Source organism: Dromiciops gliroides, chromosome 1 (assembly GCF_019393635.1).
Source record: "Dromiciops gliroides isolate mDroGli1 chromosome 1, mDroGli1.pri, whole genome shotgun sequence".
NCBI classification, from domain to species: Eukaryota; Metazoa; Chordata; class Mammalia; order Microbiotheria; family Microbiotheriidae; genus Dromiciops; species Dromiciops gliroides.
Genome location: NC_057861.1, coordinates 439571959 through 439590019, shown reverse-complemented (window position 1 = coordinate 439590019; position 18061 = coordinate 439571959). Strand labels below are relative to the sequence as shown.

The 18061-nt window shown below is 36.9% G+C and overlaps 1 protein-coding gene across 1 annotated transcript in view; it reads right to left on the bottom strand.

Moving 5' to 3' along the window:
* The window catches only part of MSH3 (mutS homolog 3), a 211709-nt gene that overhangs the window by 128346 nt on the left and 65302 nt on the right, over positions 1-18061 (bottom strand). The window contains exons 11-12 of the mRNA XM_043977192.1: positions 11761-11845; positions 9880-9989 (exon numbers count right to left, since the gene is read on the bottom strand). Of these exons, the coding sequence (XP_043833127.1) occupies positions 9880-9989; positions 11761-11845 (195 nt within the window). The remainder of the gene's footprint in view (positions 1-9879; positions 9990-11760; positions 11846-18061) is intronic.

Genomic DNA, 18061 nt, shown 5'->3' with positions numbered 1-18061 from the left:
GCATCAGGATTAAGTTCATAAGATTGCTACATAGCTAATAAAACAGAAAAGTATAAGGGAAAAAACTTCAAATACTTCAAGGATCAGTGATTTTCCCAATATGGATCTCCCTCAACAGAGACAGATTATAGCCCCTCTTTACTTCTAAAGAGACAGCTCTTGTGAGCAGGTGTGCCTGAAAAATTGACTACTTATGGGACAAAATTCTAGTGATGAGCCTCACCAAACAAATTACTCAGATGCAACATGCTCATAATGGACCCCTGAACCCCTAAATATGCACCTCCTCTAAACTTTCCTTTTTCTGTACAGCATTCTTGCCATCAACCAGGTCCAAAATCTTGGACTTTCCCCTCCATCTTTCCTCTTCCTCTATCAGTCAATTATCTCCTCTGCCTCCTTCCCGTCCCCTGTGCTTGCTCAAGCTCACTAGCTCTCTCTCTTTCTCCCCCCACCCTCTCTCTCTCTCTCTCTCTCTCACACACACACACACACACACACACACACACACACACACACACACACTCCTATAGCCAACCAATTATCAAAAATTACTATGTCTCACAAAGATCTTTCCCTTTCATGGCTCATTTGAACTATGACAACAGACTATTAATTGCTCTCCCCCCAAGTCAGTCTCTAAAAGATCCATAGTGGAAAAAGAACTAGATTTGAAGTTAGGGATCCTAGATTCAAATCTCACCTTTGGTGCTTCCTACCTGGTGACCTTGAAGAAAGTCAGTTAAACTTCCCTGGGCCTCTGTTTCTTCATCTACAGAATGAGAGAGTTGAATCAAATGGTTTCTCAATTCCTTTCCTGCTCTAAAATCATGATTCTATGTGCCTCATCATCGTCATCACACGCACACACTCCTTTTCCCTCTAGGACAAAATAAGAATTTCACATCCTGGAAATTAAAGGCTTCCACAATTTGGTTCCAACATACCTCTAGATATTTCCTATTCTTTACCTTTACCTTTTCTATGTTGCAGTCTAGCCTACTAAGTCATTCCCCAAACAATATTCCATCTCCATTGCCGTACCTTTGCACAGACTGTCTACTCCATTATTACTGGAATGTACTCCCTCCTCTCCTTCAAAATTCTTGGAATCCAAAGCCTCCTTTCAGGCATTTGGTACAGGTGTTTGTGCAAAGCCTTTCTGGATCCCTCTAGTTGGTATTCTTTAACTGCTCAGATTACCTTAGATTCACACATTATATTAAGCCACCACCATCCTACAACCCCCTAGAAAGTAAGCTCATTGAACAGATATCATATTTCAGCTTGTTGTCTTGGTCCAGCCATATTCCAATAGAGATAAAAAATTTTTCAAGTCAATGACCAAGAGGAGGAAAGGGTCTTTGTTTGAAGGCAGACCAAAAATTTAGGACTCTCATGAGAAAACAAAAGTTAAGAAGAAAGATAATTGAACTTTTTACAATCAGGAATAGTATGAGTGAAGATGAACTGGTTGACCAAATCCTAAACTAATAAGGTACTTTTTAAAGCTTGAAAGAGGTTAAAAAAAAAAGTTTTGAAACTTAGGATCTGGAGGATATATTCAACACCTTTTGTTCTGTCAAAGCAGACAATCCTCTGAGGAAACATCATGGGATATTTGACTCATGCAGCAGATAATCATACTCTCCCATAAAAGATCTCTTGGCTTTCACTCCCCAAAGCAGAACCCTGGGACTGGCTCCAGTACACTATTTCTTAACTTTTTATGCTATCTTAAAAACACACACAACCACACCAATAAATAGGTATCTGAGCCACTGGCTAATTATTTCACTGTTTTCTAGATATCCACAAACACTTTAAAGATGCCTCAACATTTTTTTCTCTACCACAGTGCTATCATCAATTATATACAAATCATGTTAGATACTTGCTACAAGAACCAATAAATCTTTTAACTTTAAGACTTTCCAGAGAATTTTAATGGGTTGGGAAAACAAATATTAGCACTATAAAAAATGAAGGAAACACATTTAAAAGCTAAACAGAGCACACAGAGTAGTAGTCTGAGGAAAGGAACACTGTAGAGAAAATAAGTTTGAGCTTATCTGAGTTGAGGGTATCCCAAAAGTCCTAATGCAGTTGAAACTATTAAATATTAAAACTCCATTAAAGAAGATTTTGGGGCCACACTTTTTAAGTAGTCTATGCTTAAGATAAAAGTAGAATAGACAAAATACACATTATATTTTCTGTCCATCCTACTTGAAGGGCAAGAACCCAAGGGAAACATGTTTCTGCAGAGGAATGCCACATTAACATAATCAACTGAACTCAATACAAATTTGTTTTAATAACACAAAGGTATATGGCACAACACTATAAATAAAAATTAAATTGCACAAGTGTTCTGATGGTGCATTTCTCTCTAGATGTTCTAATAAAGCAAATTAAATAATAAAAACATCCTAGTTTATTTAGATATATATTATTAAGCTTTATTGCTTCATAATAATTGCTCAATATTATTATATGTAGGAGGTTTGCATGCAGCTCTCTTATTGAATATTGCTACAGTATCACCTGAGTGACGAATTATAGAGATCAAGGAGTATTCAGTCCCCTTACTCTACAGGACGCAGTCTCCTAAAATAGAAACCTTGAGGTAAATTCGCTACCCCAAAATTCAGACAAATCATACCAGGCAAAACCTGATCTTTTAACTTTCCATCTTTGCTTGCTCTGTAATAATACTTATGACATGGAGGTCCTAGCAGCCAGGCCAGAAGTCCTCTTCCCATACATCTGCCATGATACCCATAGAGGGGAGGGAGCTGTCCAGCAAGATCCATAGCTACCCTAGCCCCTCTGAGGACTCCTAGCCTTTCCCTTTTCCATGTCATGTCACTCCTCAATATCTAAGGGAGTCTCAAGTCCTTGGCTACCTCCACATTCCCTAATACTGCTGCAAACTCTGCATTAAGTCACCTTCACTCCATATACATGCATATAGCGACCCATACACATCCTGTTCTCTCCTCACACTCTCCAAGCAAGCCCTTAGCCCCTGCCTAAGCTCACCACCTCTTCTTCCATACTAACACTCAAGTCTTACCACACCCAAGCCAACCTCAGAAGCATCAACATTCTGGCTTCTTCCTAACAACCCTGAATACTCCTACAGAATTAAGGTCAGCCACCTGCACAATGTACAGAGATGTGCATATTGTTTGCTCCAACATGACCTAAGCTCCTTGTGGACAAATATTGTTTCTTTTTTGTCTGTCTCCCCAGTGCCTGACACAGAACCTGGCTTATAGCAGACTTTTATTATATTAATTGGAGCACTCTTTATAGTAGCAAAGCACTGAAAACATAGATGTCCATGAATGAAGAATGGCTGAATAAATTGGGGAGTGGCCAACATAAATCAATCTGTCAACAAGCATTTATTAAGCTCATACTATTCTGTGCCAAGCATGATGCTAAAATGAAACAAAGAATAAAAACAGTCCCTAACCTCAAGGAGTTTGCACTCTAATATTGGTTTATTATAAGAAATGATACATATGATGAATACAAAGAAAGCATGAGAAGACTTAGATGAACTGATACAAAATGAAGGAAACAAGGTTAAGAAATGCTGTATACAATGAAGACAACTTAAGTAAAATGAATAGCAACAACAAAGCAACTGAAACTGAATGCTGTGAAATTATAATGACCAAGTTCTTTCTGACTCCGCCCCTCCCCCCCCCAAAAAGCTGAGACAGTACTTCTCCACTTCCTGAATCGAAGCGTGATTCTAAATGTGAATGAACACTGCTCTAAAATCAGATATTTGACTAAAATGTTGTTTTCCCTCCCTCTTTTTTTTATGTTTTGAGGTAAAAGACAATTCTCTGGGAGGGGCACAAAGAGGAATGTGCTGGAAAATGAAGATGATATAAAACCAAATGATATCAATTTACTAACAACAAAAAAGGGAAAAGGTCTATTTGGATGTAGTCTAACCTAGTAGACCCAGTAGGAAAAGGTATCATAGAAGTGAAAGGGAAAAGAGGGCTATGAATCCCAGGGTCACTGTTCTCAAAGGAGAAGCTCCTCCCCATTCTCTGGGTGGCAGGAGTGGAAATTACCTAAGAGAATAAATAACAGGTAATTTATTAAATCTGAGTTGAATATTGCTGTGATCTTGGTGAGAAAATAACACCATGATCTCATAAGAAGCAAAACTCCAGGTGACCCAAAGGGCAATAAAAATACACATGATGGGGGCAGCTAGGTGGTGCAGTGGATAAAGCACCGGCCCTGGATTCGGGACGACCTGAGTTCAAATCCGGCCTCAGACATTTAACACTTACTAGCTGTGTGACTCTGGGCAAGTCACTTAACCCTCATTGCCCCACACACACACAAAAAATACACATGATGTATATAAGTAGAATGGAACATTACCAATGAGGTCTCACATGCAAGAAGTAACATAAAACAATCAAAGACGTGTATAACTAAAAAAGGATATAGACTGGGTATATAGTAGCAGTGGGGGACAACAGAAACACAGCCTGAGCTGCACTGGTATCTATGAAATGTTTTAAGAACCAGAGGAAAACTTCTAATAAGTTTGATATCTGTCCTAGAAAATTCAATTGAATTTGATTCAACAAGCATTTATTAAATGCCCACTATGTGCCAATCATTGTTCTGGGTACTGGGGACACAAAGACAAAAAAGAAAGAGTCCTGGGGGCAGCTAGGTGGCGCAGTGGATAAAGAACGGACCTTGGATTCAGGAGTACCTGAGTTCAAATCCAACCTCACTTGACACTTACTAGCTGTGTGACCCTGGGCAAGTCACTTAACCCTCACTGCTCTGCAAAAAAAAAAAAAAAGTGTCCTTACCTTCAAGAGACCTTTATTATAACAGTATTTATGGAAAGCCTAGGACAAGAACCTCCAAAGATGGGAAGATATACTTGACTTACATTTTATACCAGTGGAAAGAATATTCACACTGGAGAAACCACAGATTCACTGAAATATTTAAGTGAGTTTACTCAGTTATTGGGAGAAGGCCTCAGCTATGCATTTTTCAATTGTACTGTAGCTGACAACAGGCACTTTGGAGCTATTGGTCATTTCTCTTCAATATCTTCCTATAGCTGCTTCCCTACTTCTTACAAACATGACCCTGGCTCCTTCATCCTCAAAAAACTTTCACTTGATCCATGCAGTCCCACTATCATCCCATATGTCTCTTGCCTTTTGGAGCTAAACTGGTTCTGCTCGCTTCATTTTGCATCAGTTCATATAAGTCATCTCAGGTTTTTCTGAAACCATCCCTTCATCATTTCGTACAGCACAATAGTATTCCATCACATTTATCACATGGGTTTTGTTGTGGCAATATCCAGAAATGCTGATAAATTGTATTGGTTTATTTTATATCCTACAACTTTGCAGAAGTTTTTTTAATTGTTTCAAATAGTTTTTTTCATTGACTCTCTAGGGTTTGCTAAGTAAACCATTATATCATCTGCAAAAAGCAATAGTTTTGTTTCTTCATGTCTTGCAATAGGTAATATTTCTAGTACAATATTGAATAATAATGGGAATAACAGACATCCTCGATTTACCTCTGATCTTATTGAAATGTGATCTTCCTAGAGAGCAGGTCTGATGATGTCAGGGTTATATCGCCCTGACTCCATAAACACCAGTGCCTTCCTATCACCTACAAGATCAAATACAAGATCCTGTTTGATATTTAAAGCCCTTTATAATCTGCCCCCCACACACTTTCCAGTCTTCTTACACCTGACCTCCACCATACTCATAGATATAGTCACACTCTAGAAATTTTCACTGGCTGTTACCTATGACTAGATTGCTCCCCCTCATCTTTTCATCCTGGCCTCCCTGGCTCCCTTCAAGTCCCAGCTAAAGTTCTACCTCCTACAGGGAGCCTTTTCCAATGCCTCTTAATTACGATGCCTTTCATCTGTTGATTATTTTGAATTTATCTTGTATATAGTTTATTTGTACATAGTTATTTGCACGTGTCTCCTCCATTAGACTGTGAGTTCCTCTAGAACTGGGAATGTCTTTACCTTTGTCTGTATTTCCAGCACTTAGCACAATGCCTGGCACATAGGAAATGCTTAATATACGTTTACTTGAATAGGGAGGGAGAAGCCAAATAACTTACGACTCTCTTGCTTAGCTCCTGGGTAAGCTAAGGGACATAACAATTTCCCCATAGAGATTAAGTACACAACTTCCTATTGTGGATGGAGAAATTCATCTTGGTTTAAGGATACAGTCTCCAATGAGTTGTGTAGACTGGATGGAGGGAAGCAGAAATGTATGCTTTAAAAGGGGACAGACGCAAACAGACTTAAAATTTACTTCTTCTTAGAACTTCAAATAAAAATTTGGATTAGACTTGGGGACTGAAGTGAGGCGTTGACTTGCAGGCACCTGACTGAAAGAATCTGATCTAGTTTGATTAGAATCACTGAACGTGGTTTCAGCCTGACCTTCTATGACCTCTCTTCCTTGCTGTTTTCTTCTTCATATTGATGATGAAATAGCATCAGCTTCCTCCTTTCCTTGGTCTTGAGAAAGGGATTGGAGTCCTTGGCCTATTTCCTTTCCTATTTCTTTGCTCTTCTCTCCCTGCATCTGTGTATGTCTTGGTATCTGTGTCTGCCTCTCTATATTTCTCCCTTCTCCAGTCATCCCCATAGGAGTTGGAAAGTCTGCATCTAAGTAGACCTTCCTGGAGACTATGACAGGGGTCATTGCTAATCCACCGTCATCCTTCTTTCATGAATTATTTTCATGAATTCCCTGCATGATATATTTAGGATTGTTGCTAAAGATTATAGATGTAGATATTTATCTTTTTGTTGTTCTTGTTTAATCATTTTTAGTCATGTCCAACTCTTGCGGACCCCATTTGGGAACTCACTTGTAACCCTATAATTGTACTTCATCAGCTGTGTAATCACATAATCAAGACTGTAACAAGTATTTGTATTCTTGTAGCACAAATATCAAGCTGTCTGAAGACCACAATCCCCAGGAACGTGTGCTATAAGTTATCTTGAGATGATTACAGATTATCACAAACATTCTGCAGAAACGAACTTAAGGTGGCCTCTCACTGCAGTGTTAAGACTGCTTTCCAAGTCAAATTATCCTCCACTTACATTACTGTTCTTCTGTCTGGCAGATTTTTAAATGAATTGGTTGGCAACCTTGGTAAGGCATTGAGTGGAGTTTCTGTGAAAGAACATCTAGCAGTAGAAGAGAAGATAGTCTTGTCTGAAGACATTATTTCCTTACAAAGCTTAGTTTCCTATACACACATTGTTGAAAACAAAGCAAATGTGCAACTGAACTTTAAATAAATTTACCATTTCATACAGTACTTGTTGGTCAGTAAGAAAATAAATATTTTATATCATAACTAGCCATTCATGTTTATTGACTAGTTAGGTGGCTAAAAATGAAAAAAAATGGATTTCCAGCATTCATCAAGAGAGCTTGTAAAATTCTCCTAACAGTTTTCACCACACATTTGCACAAGCAAGTGTTTTCTCTTTATTCTTTTCTAAATCAAAATACAGAAATCAACTTGAGGTGAAACCAAATATAAGACCATGTCTGCCTAGTATTGAGCCAAATATAGCAAACCTTTTATTCAAATAAAAAGTCCAACATGGAAATTAAGTTTATACATGATTATTAAAACATCTTCCAAGAGGAGATTTATGTCATTAAAAATGTTATTTATATTCTACAAAATTTACAAAACTAAGGAAATTTAATATTAAATCCTGCAGATAACAGTAAGAAAAGAGGTCTTCATGGATTTCTTCTTTTAATTCTTACAGCATGTCCCACATAAAATATTTGTAACAACTTAGAGCTTTAATAATTAGAGCTTTATAATTTTATAGTTAGAGTTTTCATAATTATAGGCAGAATAAAATTTCCTATTTTATGATAATTATATCACATGACTTTTATTTTGGAGCAAGTTAGCATCATCACTGCTGTAAGCACTTAGTGAATAAATCAGAAAAAATATTATAGGTAGCACATAAAATTACCTTGGGAGTCCACAACACATTTTTTGGGTTGAAAAAAATTCAAGCAACAAAAATATTGGAAATCACTGCCCTACTTCATACTGCCTCTCATTTTCATAATACATAAATCATTTTTATAGATTCATAAGTTTATTACTAAGTTAATAGTTTTCCTAAGATATCTTGCTCCCCAATGAATCTTGTTACTCCCTATTCTAACAGTCTTAACAAATGTGATATAATGGCATCTGACTCAATGTAAAACAAAATATTATATAAGTATACAGCTTAATAGCAACCCCAAAATATTTGAAGAAAATTTTAAAATCTGATAATTATTACAGACACATGGTACAGGTGGCTCAAAGTTATACTCGTCAGTTGTCAACCAAAAAAATGATTCTTTCTTATTCTAGATAATTTTATGTTCTATTTGGGTGCCTAGACACCGAGAGAGAGAGAGAGAGAGAGAGAGAGAGAGAGAGAGAGAGAGAGAGAGAGAGAGAGAGAAGTAAGAAATTTGAAGTCCAAATTTGCTAAATGCTATGGGTGAGAGCAAGGCTATGAAAAGGAAGAATAAGAACCAGAAAAAACAGACTGAGGTACATAAACAAAAAAGAGCCTCTTGTTCCTCAAGAAGATAGTCTCTGCTAATGGGGAAATATACACAGCAGTTACATATAACTCACTAGTGTATAGGACAGGTTACTGCAGCATTGTTGTTATTATTGTTATTATTGAACATAACCAGAACAAAGAATAGGCTATTATAAGTCTCATTCAGGCCTCTGCAGTCAGAGGAAGATATTCAATAATCAGCAGCTTCAGTTATTTTATTTCTGGCCAATCCCTCTTGGACCTACAAGCCAAGCTAATGAGGATCACTCCCTAGGTTCTTTTACCAATCTCTACAGTGAGGTTAATCTTCATTAAGAATTCTAAAGTTTCTCCAGAATTAGGCTCCATTTTATTCGTAGTGAAAAGAAAAAGACCCCACAAACAACAGGCTGATTTTTATTACCATATCCTGAAGGATATTTTCCTAAACTTTGGCTATATACTGATGATTATGTTAGAAATTCCCTTATTCTTCTGGAAGAATTGTATGACAGTTTAGCTTAACACATCAAAGGTCCTCTGTGGAGACAGTTACCTATCTGGCTGGATATGCAAATAGTCAGACATTCCTGAGAAGAACAGAAACACAAACCAAGCAGGCTTCTCCTGAGTCTTCCAGAGACATCATTATCTGCTGTCTCCCCAACATTCCTGAGACATTTGGGGGTTACATGGACCTTTCTTAGCTGCAAAGATTCCCACAGGCTTCCTGCTTCACATCCACATTGTTTGCTTTCAAAGAGAGAGCTATCAGACTGATTTGTATTGTTCAAATGGAATTAAGAGCATCCTGTTGCAAAACTAGGAAGCAGGGAGTTAATCAGTCTGGACCTCACTGACTTATCAATAAGGACTTAAAAACTTAATTGTCCAGGGACTGCACAACCCCACCCCTTTCAACTACTTAAATACTCTTCTCCCCCAAATCTCAGTGGAAATCTCTGTTGAGAGATTTTCCCATGTATTGCATGTAATTGGGTTGCTGAGAAGAATAAAAAATAGATGCTTGTCTTTCTATGATTCACTCTGTTTCCATTTTGGGGGGACAGGTTTCTGTTTTTGACAATACTGTAATCACTCATTGTAAACAGACTTGGGATATGGTTTACAGAACTCAGATATCTATTATGTCATCGTAATTTTAAAAAGAACCAAAAAACACCACTTCAGAATATACCAAAAATAGCTATTTTTACCTTGATTTGAGGAGTGGCTGGGTCACCCACTTCTTCAGTTTTCGTCGTCCAAAAGGAGTTTTAGTGTGATCCAAGACCCACAGCAAACTGCCTCTGAATTTTGAATCCGTCTAAGGAGGACCAAGAAATCATTTTTTAAAAATTAACCAAACATTTGCTTATTTATCTAAACTAACCATTTAAAATTTTAATATAATATTTTATTTCCCCCCAAATACATGTTAAGACAATTTTAAAACATTTTTTAAAGAGTTTTTTGAGTTCCAAATTCCATCCCTCTCTCCCCGCTCCCTAAGATGGTAAACAATCTGACATAGGTTATACATGTACAATCATGTAAACATTTCCATATCAATCATTTTATACAAGAAGACTCAAATAAAAAAAGAAAGTGAAAAATAGCATGCTTCTGTCTATATTCAGACAGCATCAGTTCTTTCTCTGGAGGCAGACAGTATGCTTCATCATGAGTCCTTTGGGATTATCTTGGATCACTGGATTGCTGAGAGTAGCTAAGTCATTCACAGTTCTTCATCAAACAACATGGCTGCTATTGTGTACAATGTTTTCTTGCTTCTGCTTACTTCACTTTGCATCAGTTCACGTAAGTCTTTCCATGTTTTTCTAAAAACATCCTGCTTGTCATTTTTCTTTTCTTTTTGTTTTGTTTTGTTTTGTGGGGCAATGAGGGTTCAACTTTTCTTTTGTCGTCATCTCCCTCCATTAGAAAGTAAGTTCTTTCAAGGCAGGAATTGTCTTTCTTCTTGTATTTCTTCTGGTGCTTAGCACAGTGGTTGGCAGGTAGTGTGCACTTAAGGACTGACTGACCCAATGCAAAATCTACCTTAATGTATTATGAAATGCAGCAGGGCATAGCAGATAGAGAATCCACTTCAAAGTCAGTAAGAGTGGGGCTCAAGCCCTGTCTCTGACACACTGGCTGTGTGACCCAAGTCATTTAAATTCTCATTGACCTAGGCAACCTCCTCCTATGGCTACAAGTTGGAGAGACTCAAATTATTGGAGGGAGCTTCCAGGTCCAGTCCCTATTATTGTTCGGAGGTTTTTTTTGTTTTGTTTTGGTTTTTGCGGGGCAATGAGGGTTAAGTGACTTGCCCAGTGTCACACAGCTAGTGTCAAGTGTCTGAGGCTGGATTTGAACTCAGGTACTCCTGAATCCAGTCCTGGTGCTTTAACCACTGTGCCATCTAGCTGTCCCTCCAGTCCCTATTATTGTTGTTATCAAAAATATCCATGGAGATCTTTTAAAAATATGAAAGCTATAGGATAATTTAAGAATTCAATTGTTTCATCAGATAATCTTGAAGTCCCTTTGGTCCTATAATTTTAGGATTTTATATTATTGTCTTCAAAATATAATACTTTACTTGCAAGCTTAAGTTTAGCAAATGGAAGAAGTATTTGAAGTCTCCATTACTTTAAAAATATTATCAATTACCTAGTACAAAAAGTAATGCTTTTAAAATGAAATACTACATTGTTTTTAGTATTAAATTTTGCATCCCATTTGTTTATGTGATAGTGAATTTATATGAATTTCACACAGTTCTTGGTGTAACCTTAAGAAAAATTTAAAAGGAGTTCAGGAAGAAATTAACCATAAAACGGCTTTCATTATAATTCTTTAAAATAATGTCTTGCTAAAAAAATCTTTATCAGTGTCTGACTCTCAATGTGTTACTTTTAAAGTTAATATCCTGAAACTGCTGCTTCCAAGTAATGATCAGATAAGAAAGAGCATGGTCAGCTGGGACACAAAGGATTAATCTTCTGTTTCAAATGCATTCATTAGCACTGGCTATCTAAGACTCTCCCTCCTCTCAACAAAAATTTGTAATCAACTAGTTATATTTTCCTGACCTGATTCTGTAAGATTTCCAGATTCTTCAGTGCTGTTCCATTAATTGTCATAAATTCCATTTCGCTTGACAACTTTTTAAAATTTCTGAAAGGAAATGAGAGGAAATGTAATCATGCAAACCATGAGAGCAGAAAGAAATAAAAAAAATTAATTTAGACACAAGGTAAAAATTCCAATAGAATGACTAATGAAAGTTAGCCATTTGGTAGAATAATCAAGCCAAAGTCAAAAGAATAAAAGGAAAATTCATTGAGAAGTATTCTTCCACTGATGTATGTGCTATTAAATGCCTTGAGATGAGAAGAAAGAAAACAGAAATCAAGCAAAACAAAACAAAAAACCAAAGCAACTCTTAGACAATAAAGAAATATAGAGATGCCCTCTTTTCTTATTTTTCAGAATAGAACAAAGTATTGATCATTTCTCACTGGCTTAGCATACAACCATACAACGTTAAGCATTAAGGATATGTTATAAAATTACCCAGGAAAAGGACTTTAAACCATCCTCCTTATTCTTCCAACATGTGATCATTTTGATAAGGCTTGCTTTTTAGCCCTAATTAAGGATTATAATACAGCCAAGATGTTTATTGATGATGGTAAAATAGCTAGCATTTGTATATTACTTTAAGGTTTGCAAAGTACTTTACATATATTTTCTCATTTGATCCTCACAACAGCCCTGTGAAATAGCGACTATGAAACCCCCCATTTTATAGATAAGGAAACTGATTCTTGAAGAGGTGAAGTTACTTGCCTAGCACCACACAGCTAGTAAGTATCTGAGACAGGATTTGAACTCAGGACTTCCTGACTGAGTTTAGTACTCTATCCACTGTGCCATCTAGATGCAGTTTCTTTTTTTTTTAAATAGTAATTGACAACCACCAGCAAAATGGTCAATGTTTAGTGAGTTAAATAAAGGAAAATAAAATCAAAAGATCTTATAAATAATACTAATACCTACCATTTGCATAGCACCTTAAAAGTTCACAAAATATGTATTTATTAAATAATTATGTCATTTGAACCTCACAACAAATCTGCATTATCATTATTATCATCCCCATTTTATAAATGAGGAAATTAAGGCTAGAGATGGTTAAATGATTTGCCCATGGTCATTTAGCTACTATATAGAATTTGAATCCATCTCTTCCAAGTCATATACTCTATGTACTAGTTAATATGCTTCTGTAGAAAACCAGGAAATGTGATGTATACATCAAAGTTTTGCCTTTCAAAAAACCTCAGGGGGCAGCTAGGTGGCGTAATGGATAGAACACCGGCCCTGGAGTCAGGAGGACCTGAGTTCAAATCTGGCCTCAGACCCTGGGCAAGTCACTTAACCCCAATCCCCTCACCAAGAAAACTTAAAAAACAAACAAAAAAACCTCAGAATTTCATATGACAAAACAATTTATAGTATAATCAATCAAGCAATGCCTCATTAAGTGTCTTCTATATTCTATGATAGAGCTTAAATTCAATCAGGTAAAATAGTCAATATGCCTTAATTAAGTGTCCAATGCTCCCAAGGGGCTAGAGGCTAATGGTGGAAACATGCAAATAGCTATGTACAAATGAGATATACAAGACTAATTGGAAATAATCAACAGAAGGAAGGTACTATTATTAAGGAAGATCAAGACTTATAGAAGCTAGGATTTTAGCTGGGACTTAAAGCAAGTTGGGGAAGTAATGATGAGTAGAGAGTATTCTAGGGAAGGGGAACAGCCAATAAAAATGCCCAGCATCCGGAAATGTGATATGCCTAGAAAGGCAGGACTATGAGGGGCTTTGTATGCCAAGCAGAGAATATTAAATTTGATCACAGAGGGCATAGAGTTTTTAAAGGAGTTTTTTGAATAGAGGAAAATATGGTCAGATCTGCTCTTTAGAAAGATTATTTTAACAGCTGAGTGGAGTCTGAAAGTGGAGAAGAGAGAGACTTGAGGAAAAGACCAACCAGCAGGCTACTGCAATCATCCAAGGATGAGGTGATAAGCACCTGCACCACAGTGATGGCAATGTCAGAGGACAGAAGAGAGCATACGTAAGAAATGTTATAAAGGTAAAATCAACAAGACTTGGCAACAGAATGGATGTAGGGAGTAAGAGAGAGTGAGCGAAGGATAACATCTAAGTTGCAAGCCGAGGTGATTAGCAGAATTTGGTGCATACAGAAGTACAGAAAGGGAAAGGGTTTGAGGGAAAGATAACAAGTTCAGTTTTGGATATGTAGAATGTAAGATGGATATGGCACATCCAAGCTGAGCTGTCTATCAGGCAGTTAGAGGTGCAAGTGTAGAGATTAAAAGAGAAGCTAGAAAGGGCAGCTAGGTGGCGCAGTGGATAAAGCACTGGCCCTGGATTCAGGAGGACCTGAGTTCAAATGTGAGCTCAGACACTTGACACGTACTAGCTGTGTGACCCTGGGCCAGTCACTTAACCCCAATTGCCTCACACAAAAAAAAAAGAGAGAGAAGCTAGAGCTGGATAAGCAGATCTAAAAATCATTAGCCAAAAGATATTAATTGAATCCAGTGTGAGAAAAATGAGACTATCAAGTAAAATTGTACAGAGGGAAGAAAAGAAGCACCAGGATAGAGTCCTGGGGGTGACAGAATGTGTATATATCTATCTCTGTCTATGTCTGTCTCTGTCTGTCTATCTATCTATCTGTCTGTCTATCCATCCATCCATCCATCCATCTATCCATCCATCTATCTATCTACCTATCTATCTATCCAGCAGGGTTTAGGGATAATACCACTATGTGCAGTCTAAGTGAACTTGGCCTCATGGTACACTACACTAATAACTCTCATCCCTCAGACTACTGCTAGACTCATTATTTTATTAATTCTTATAAATGAACAATCTTCCTCATTAATCAATAAACTCTTAGCCCCCACTTTACCTTACAGAATAGATTGGGTAAAACTTTCCCCATAAATTTTCTTTCTTCTTTCTCAAAACCCTTAGTATTGAAGTCTTAAATAAACATCAGTACTATACAATTTATTCACAATATAACAAATAAGACAAAGATATATTTAGATATTTTTTAAATGTATCAGAATAAGAAAGTGCACAAACACTTCTATCAATTGCAACTGTTGAACTTCTCAACTCTGGAAAAACAGTCCTACCATTTAGGTCTTCGATAATAGAAGTCAAAGATGCTCAAGAATTCTGTTTGGGCTACCTTTTTCACAGCACAAGAATTAAAATCAGTTCTCAAGAAATGTCACTTCCAGTTCTTTCACCTTGACAGTTAATTCAATTGGTCTCTTAGGAAAGAAATTCTCTGAGTCTTTTATTACCAAAGAACCTCTCTCCAGTCGAAACAGTTAATTATACAGAGGACATTTAAACTCCCTCTCTTCCAAGATTCTATTCCCTATTAAAGATATAGTAACAGTATCTACAGCACCTCTGGGTGGGGCTATTGAAGCCAAGAGCTACAGAGACATACATTCATACTAAATAAACAGATGGATAGAAAGATAGATAAGGAGGTTTTACACATACACATACACATACACGCGCACACACACACACACTTTTAGGAGAAGTATTAGCAGCTAGTAAGGATCCAGAAAGATTTCATATAGAAAGTGGAGCTTAACTTATGCTTTAAAAGAAAACTGGAATTCTAAGAAGCAAAAGTAAAGAGAATGTTCATTCAAGGCATGAGAGACTGCTTGTGCTATATGTGTAAGGAACAACATGTACGACTGATATATGCATAAAGGTGAGTAGTGTATAATCAGGTCAGAAGTTTGAAGCCATGTTGCAAAGGGTTTAAAATGCCAAACAGAGAAGTTTTTTATTTGATCTTAGAGGTAACAGCACTACAGTTTACTTAACAGGAGAGTGACACGGTCCAACCTGAATTCTGAGAATATCCCTTTGGTAGCCATGTGAAGGTTGAAATGGAGGAGGGAGAGACTGACTACAAGAAGATAAATTAGGAGACTATTGCAATAGTCCAGGAGAAAAGTGATAAAAAAAGAGGTTAAATAGAATGTTTCTTTAGAATGTTAAACAAACAAAAAAAATATCTAAAAACAAAATGTTCCCTTAGAATAATCCCCTCAGATCATAAATTTTTACTACCTTTTCCAACTGCTTAATTCTTCACATGCATGCAAGTCAATAATATAAAAATAAGTTTCTGAAAAGGAATGTTATCTATTCTATATATTACTTATGACTGATTGTATAAGTAACATTGTTCTCTTAGAATAAAAAAAATCTAGTCTAAAGTCAATTCATTCTAGAAACCCTAAAAGGAATATATATGACTCAGATTTTCAAAGGCATTTTAACTTTATCTCATGTTTCTCAGCTTCTCTTTATCCTCTTAAATTACAGAATTAAGAGAGTAATCAAAAGAATCTTTGATTCCTCTTCACATTTCTTTGTATAAATAAGTTGTACTGGTCTTTTAAAAGTTAAGTGAGTGAGCCCAGAGAACTACCAAAAAGAAAATAAAAGACTCTATGTTCACCAGTTCTGGAATTTGCCTCAAACAAATATGGAGGGCAAAAAAGTGATGCTGTGGAAGACTTCTTGTTGACACAACTGGTAAATGAATAAGTCCTGGGCATGAGGGAGGAGGAACCCAGGATGACACTAAGGTTGGAAACCCAGTGGACTGAAAGAATGGTGGCACCATCCACAAAATTAAAGCTATTTAGGCAGATGGGTTTGAGAGAGAAAGAAAATGAGTGTTGTCTTCAGGATATACTCAATTTCCTTTTTGGACAAGACTGATTAGTCAGGAAAATTCTCCTGGCACAGTATACTTAGATTTCAGCAAAGCACTTGACAGTAGCTCATGGTATGTTTGTGGTGGATATGGACAAGATGATAATAGATTTAGGTAGACTAGGAACTAGTTCAATGACCATACCCAAAGACTACTTATTGATGGGCCAATGTCAAATGGAAGAAGATTTCTAATAGAATAACCCACTGATCTGTTCTAGACTTTGTGATGTCAACCATGACTTAGTTGAAGGTATGACCTGGAAGGAGGAAGAGATGACATCTTTGTCAAATTTTCTGATGACAAACAATGTTAAGGGTTGGCCTATAAAACCTAGACAACAGAGTCTAGATCCAAAAAGATTTAAACACAGGCTAGCTAAACAATGGGTCCAATCAAATAAGTTGAAATTTAAAAGGGAAAAATGTTACTTGGATTAAAAAACTGATGGAGAGGGGCAGCTAGATGGTGCAGTGAATAGAGCACCGGCCCTGGATTGAGGAGGTCCTGAGTTCAAATTTGGTCTCAGACACTTAACACTTACTAGCTGTGTGACCCTGGGCAAGTCACTTAACCCCAATTGCCTCACTAAAAAAAAAAAAAAAACTGATGGAGAGATATGGGTAGACAACAGTTTCTGTGCAAAAGATCTAGGTGTTTTAGTGTACTGAAAGATCAATCTGAGTGATATGGATGCCCCAGAAATCAATATAACCCTAGACTACATTAAGAACTATAGTATTGGGGCAGCTAGGTGGCGCAGTGGATAGAGCACTGGCCCTGAAGTCAGGAGGACCTGAGTTCAAATCCAGCCTCAGACACTTAACACTTACTAGCTGTGTGACCCTGAGCAAATCACTTAACCCCAATTGCCTCACTAAAACAAAAACAAAAACAAAAAAAGTCTTAGTGCAGTTTAAAAAAAAAAAAAGAACTTTAGTATTTAGAATGAAGGAGAAAATAGTTCTGCTATACTCTACTTATGATCAGGCCACATCCAAAGTAGGAAAGATATAAATGATCTGGAGCATGTTTAGACAGAGAAAGGACTAGAGAAAAGGCCATACATAAAGAACTGGAGAATGCTGATTATAAACAATAAAAAAACATGAAATATGATAGATATTCTTAAGTATCTAAAGGATTGTCATGTAGAAAAGGTATTAGATTTATTTTGCTTCGTCTCAAAGGAAAGTTTAGAAGCAACAGATGAGAAATAGGTTTGACATGAGGGAAAACTTTCTCACAAAGCCATACAAAGAAGGGAATAGGGAGGAAGTGAATTTCCTCTCACTGAAGCTCTTCAAGCTGGATCACTATCCCATTCACTTGTAGCAGGAAAATGCTCCCCTACATTACTAGCTCAGCACCCCTAAAACAGGGAAAAGCATCTCTATCTGCTATATCCTTTAAACCTTCCTAACACTATCTTTAAGAAAGTTTCTTCCCCTTAATACAAGTATCATACTTCTGGTTCTATGTCTATCCCTCATAACTCTTTCCCAAGCTGGGGAAGAA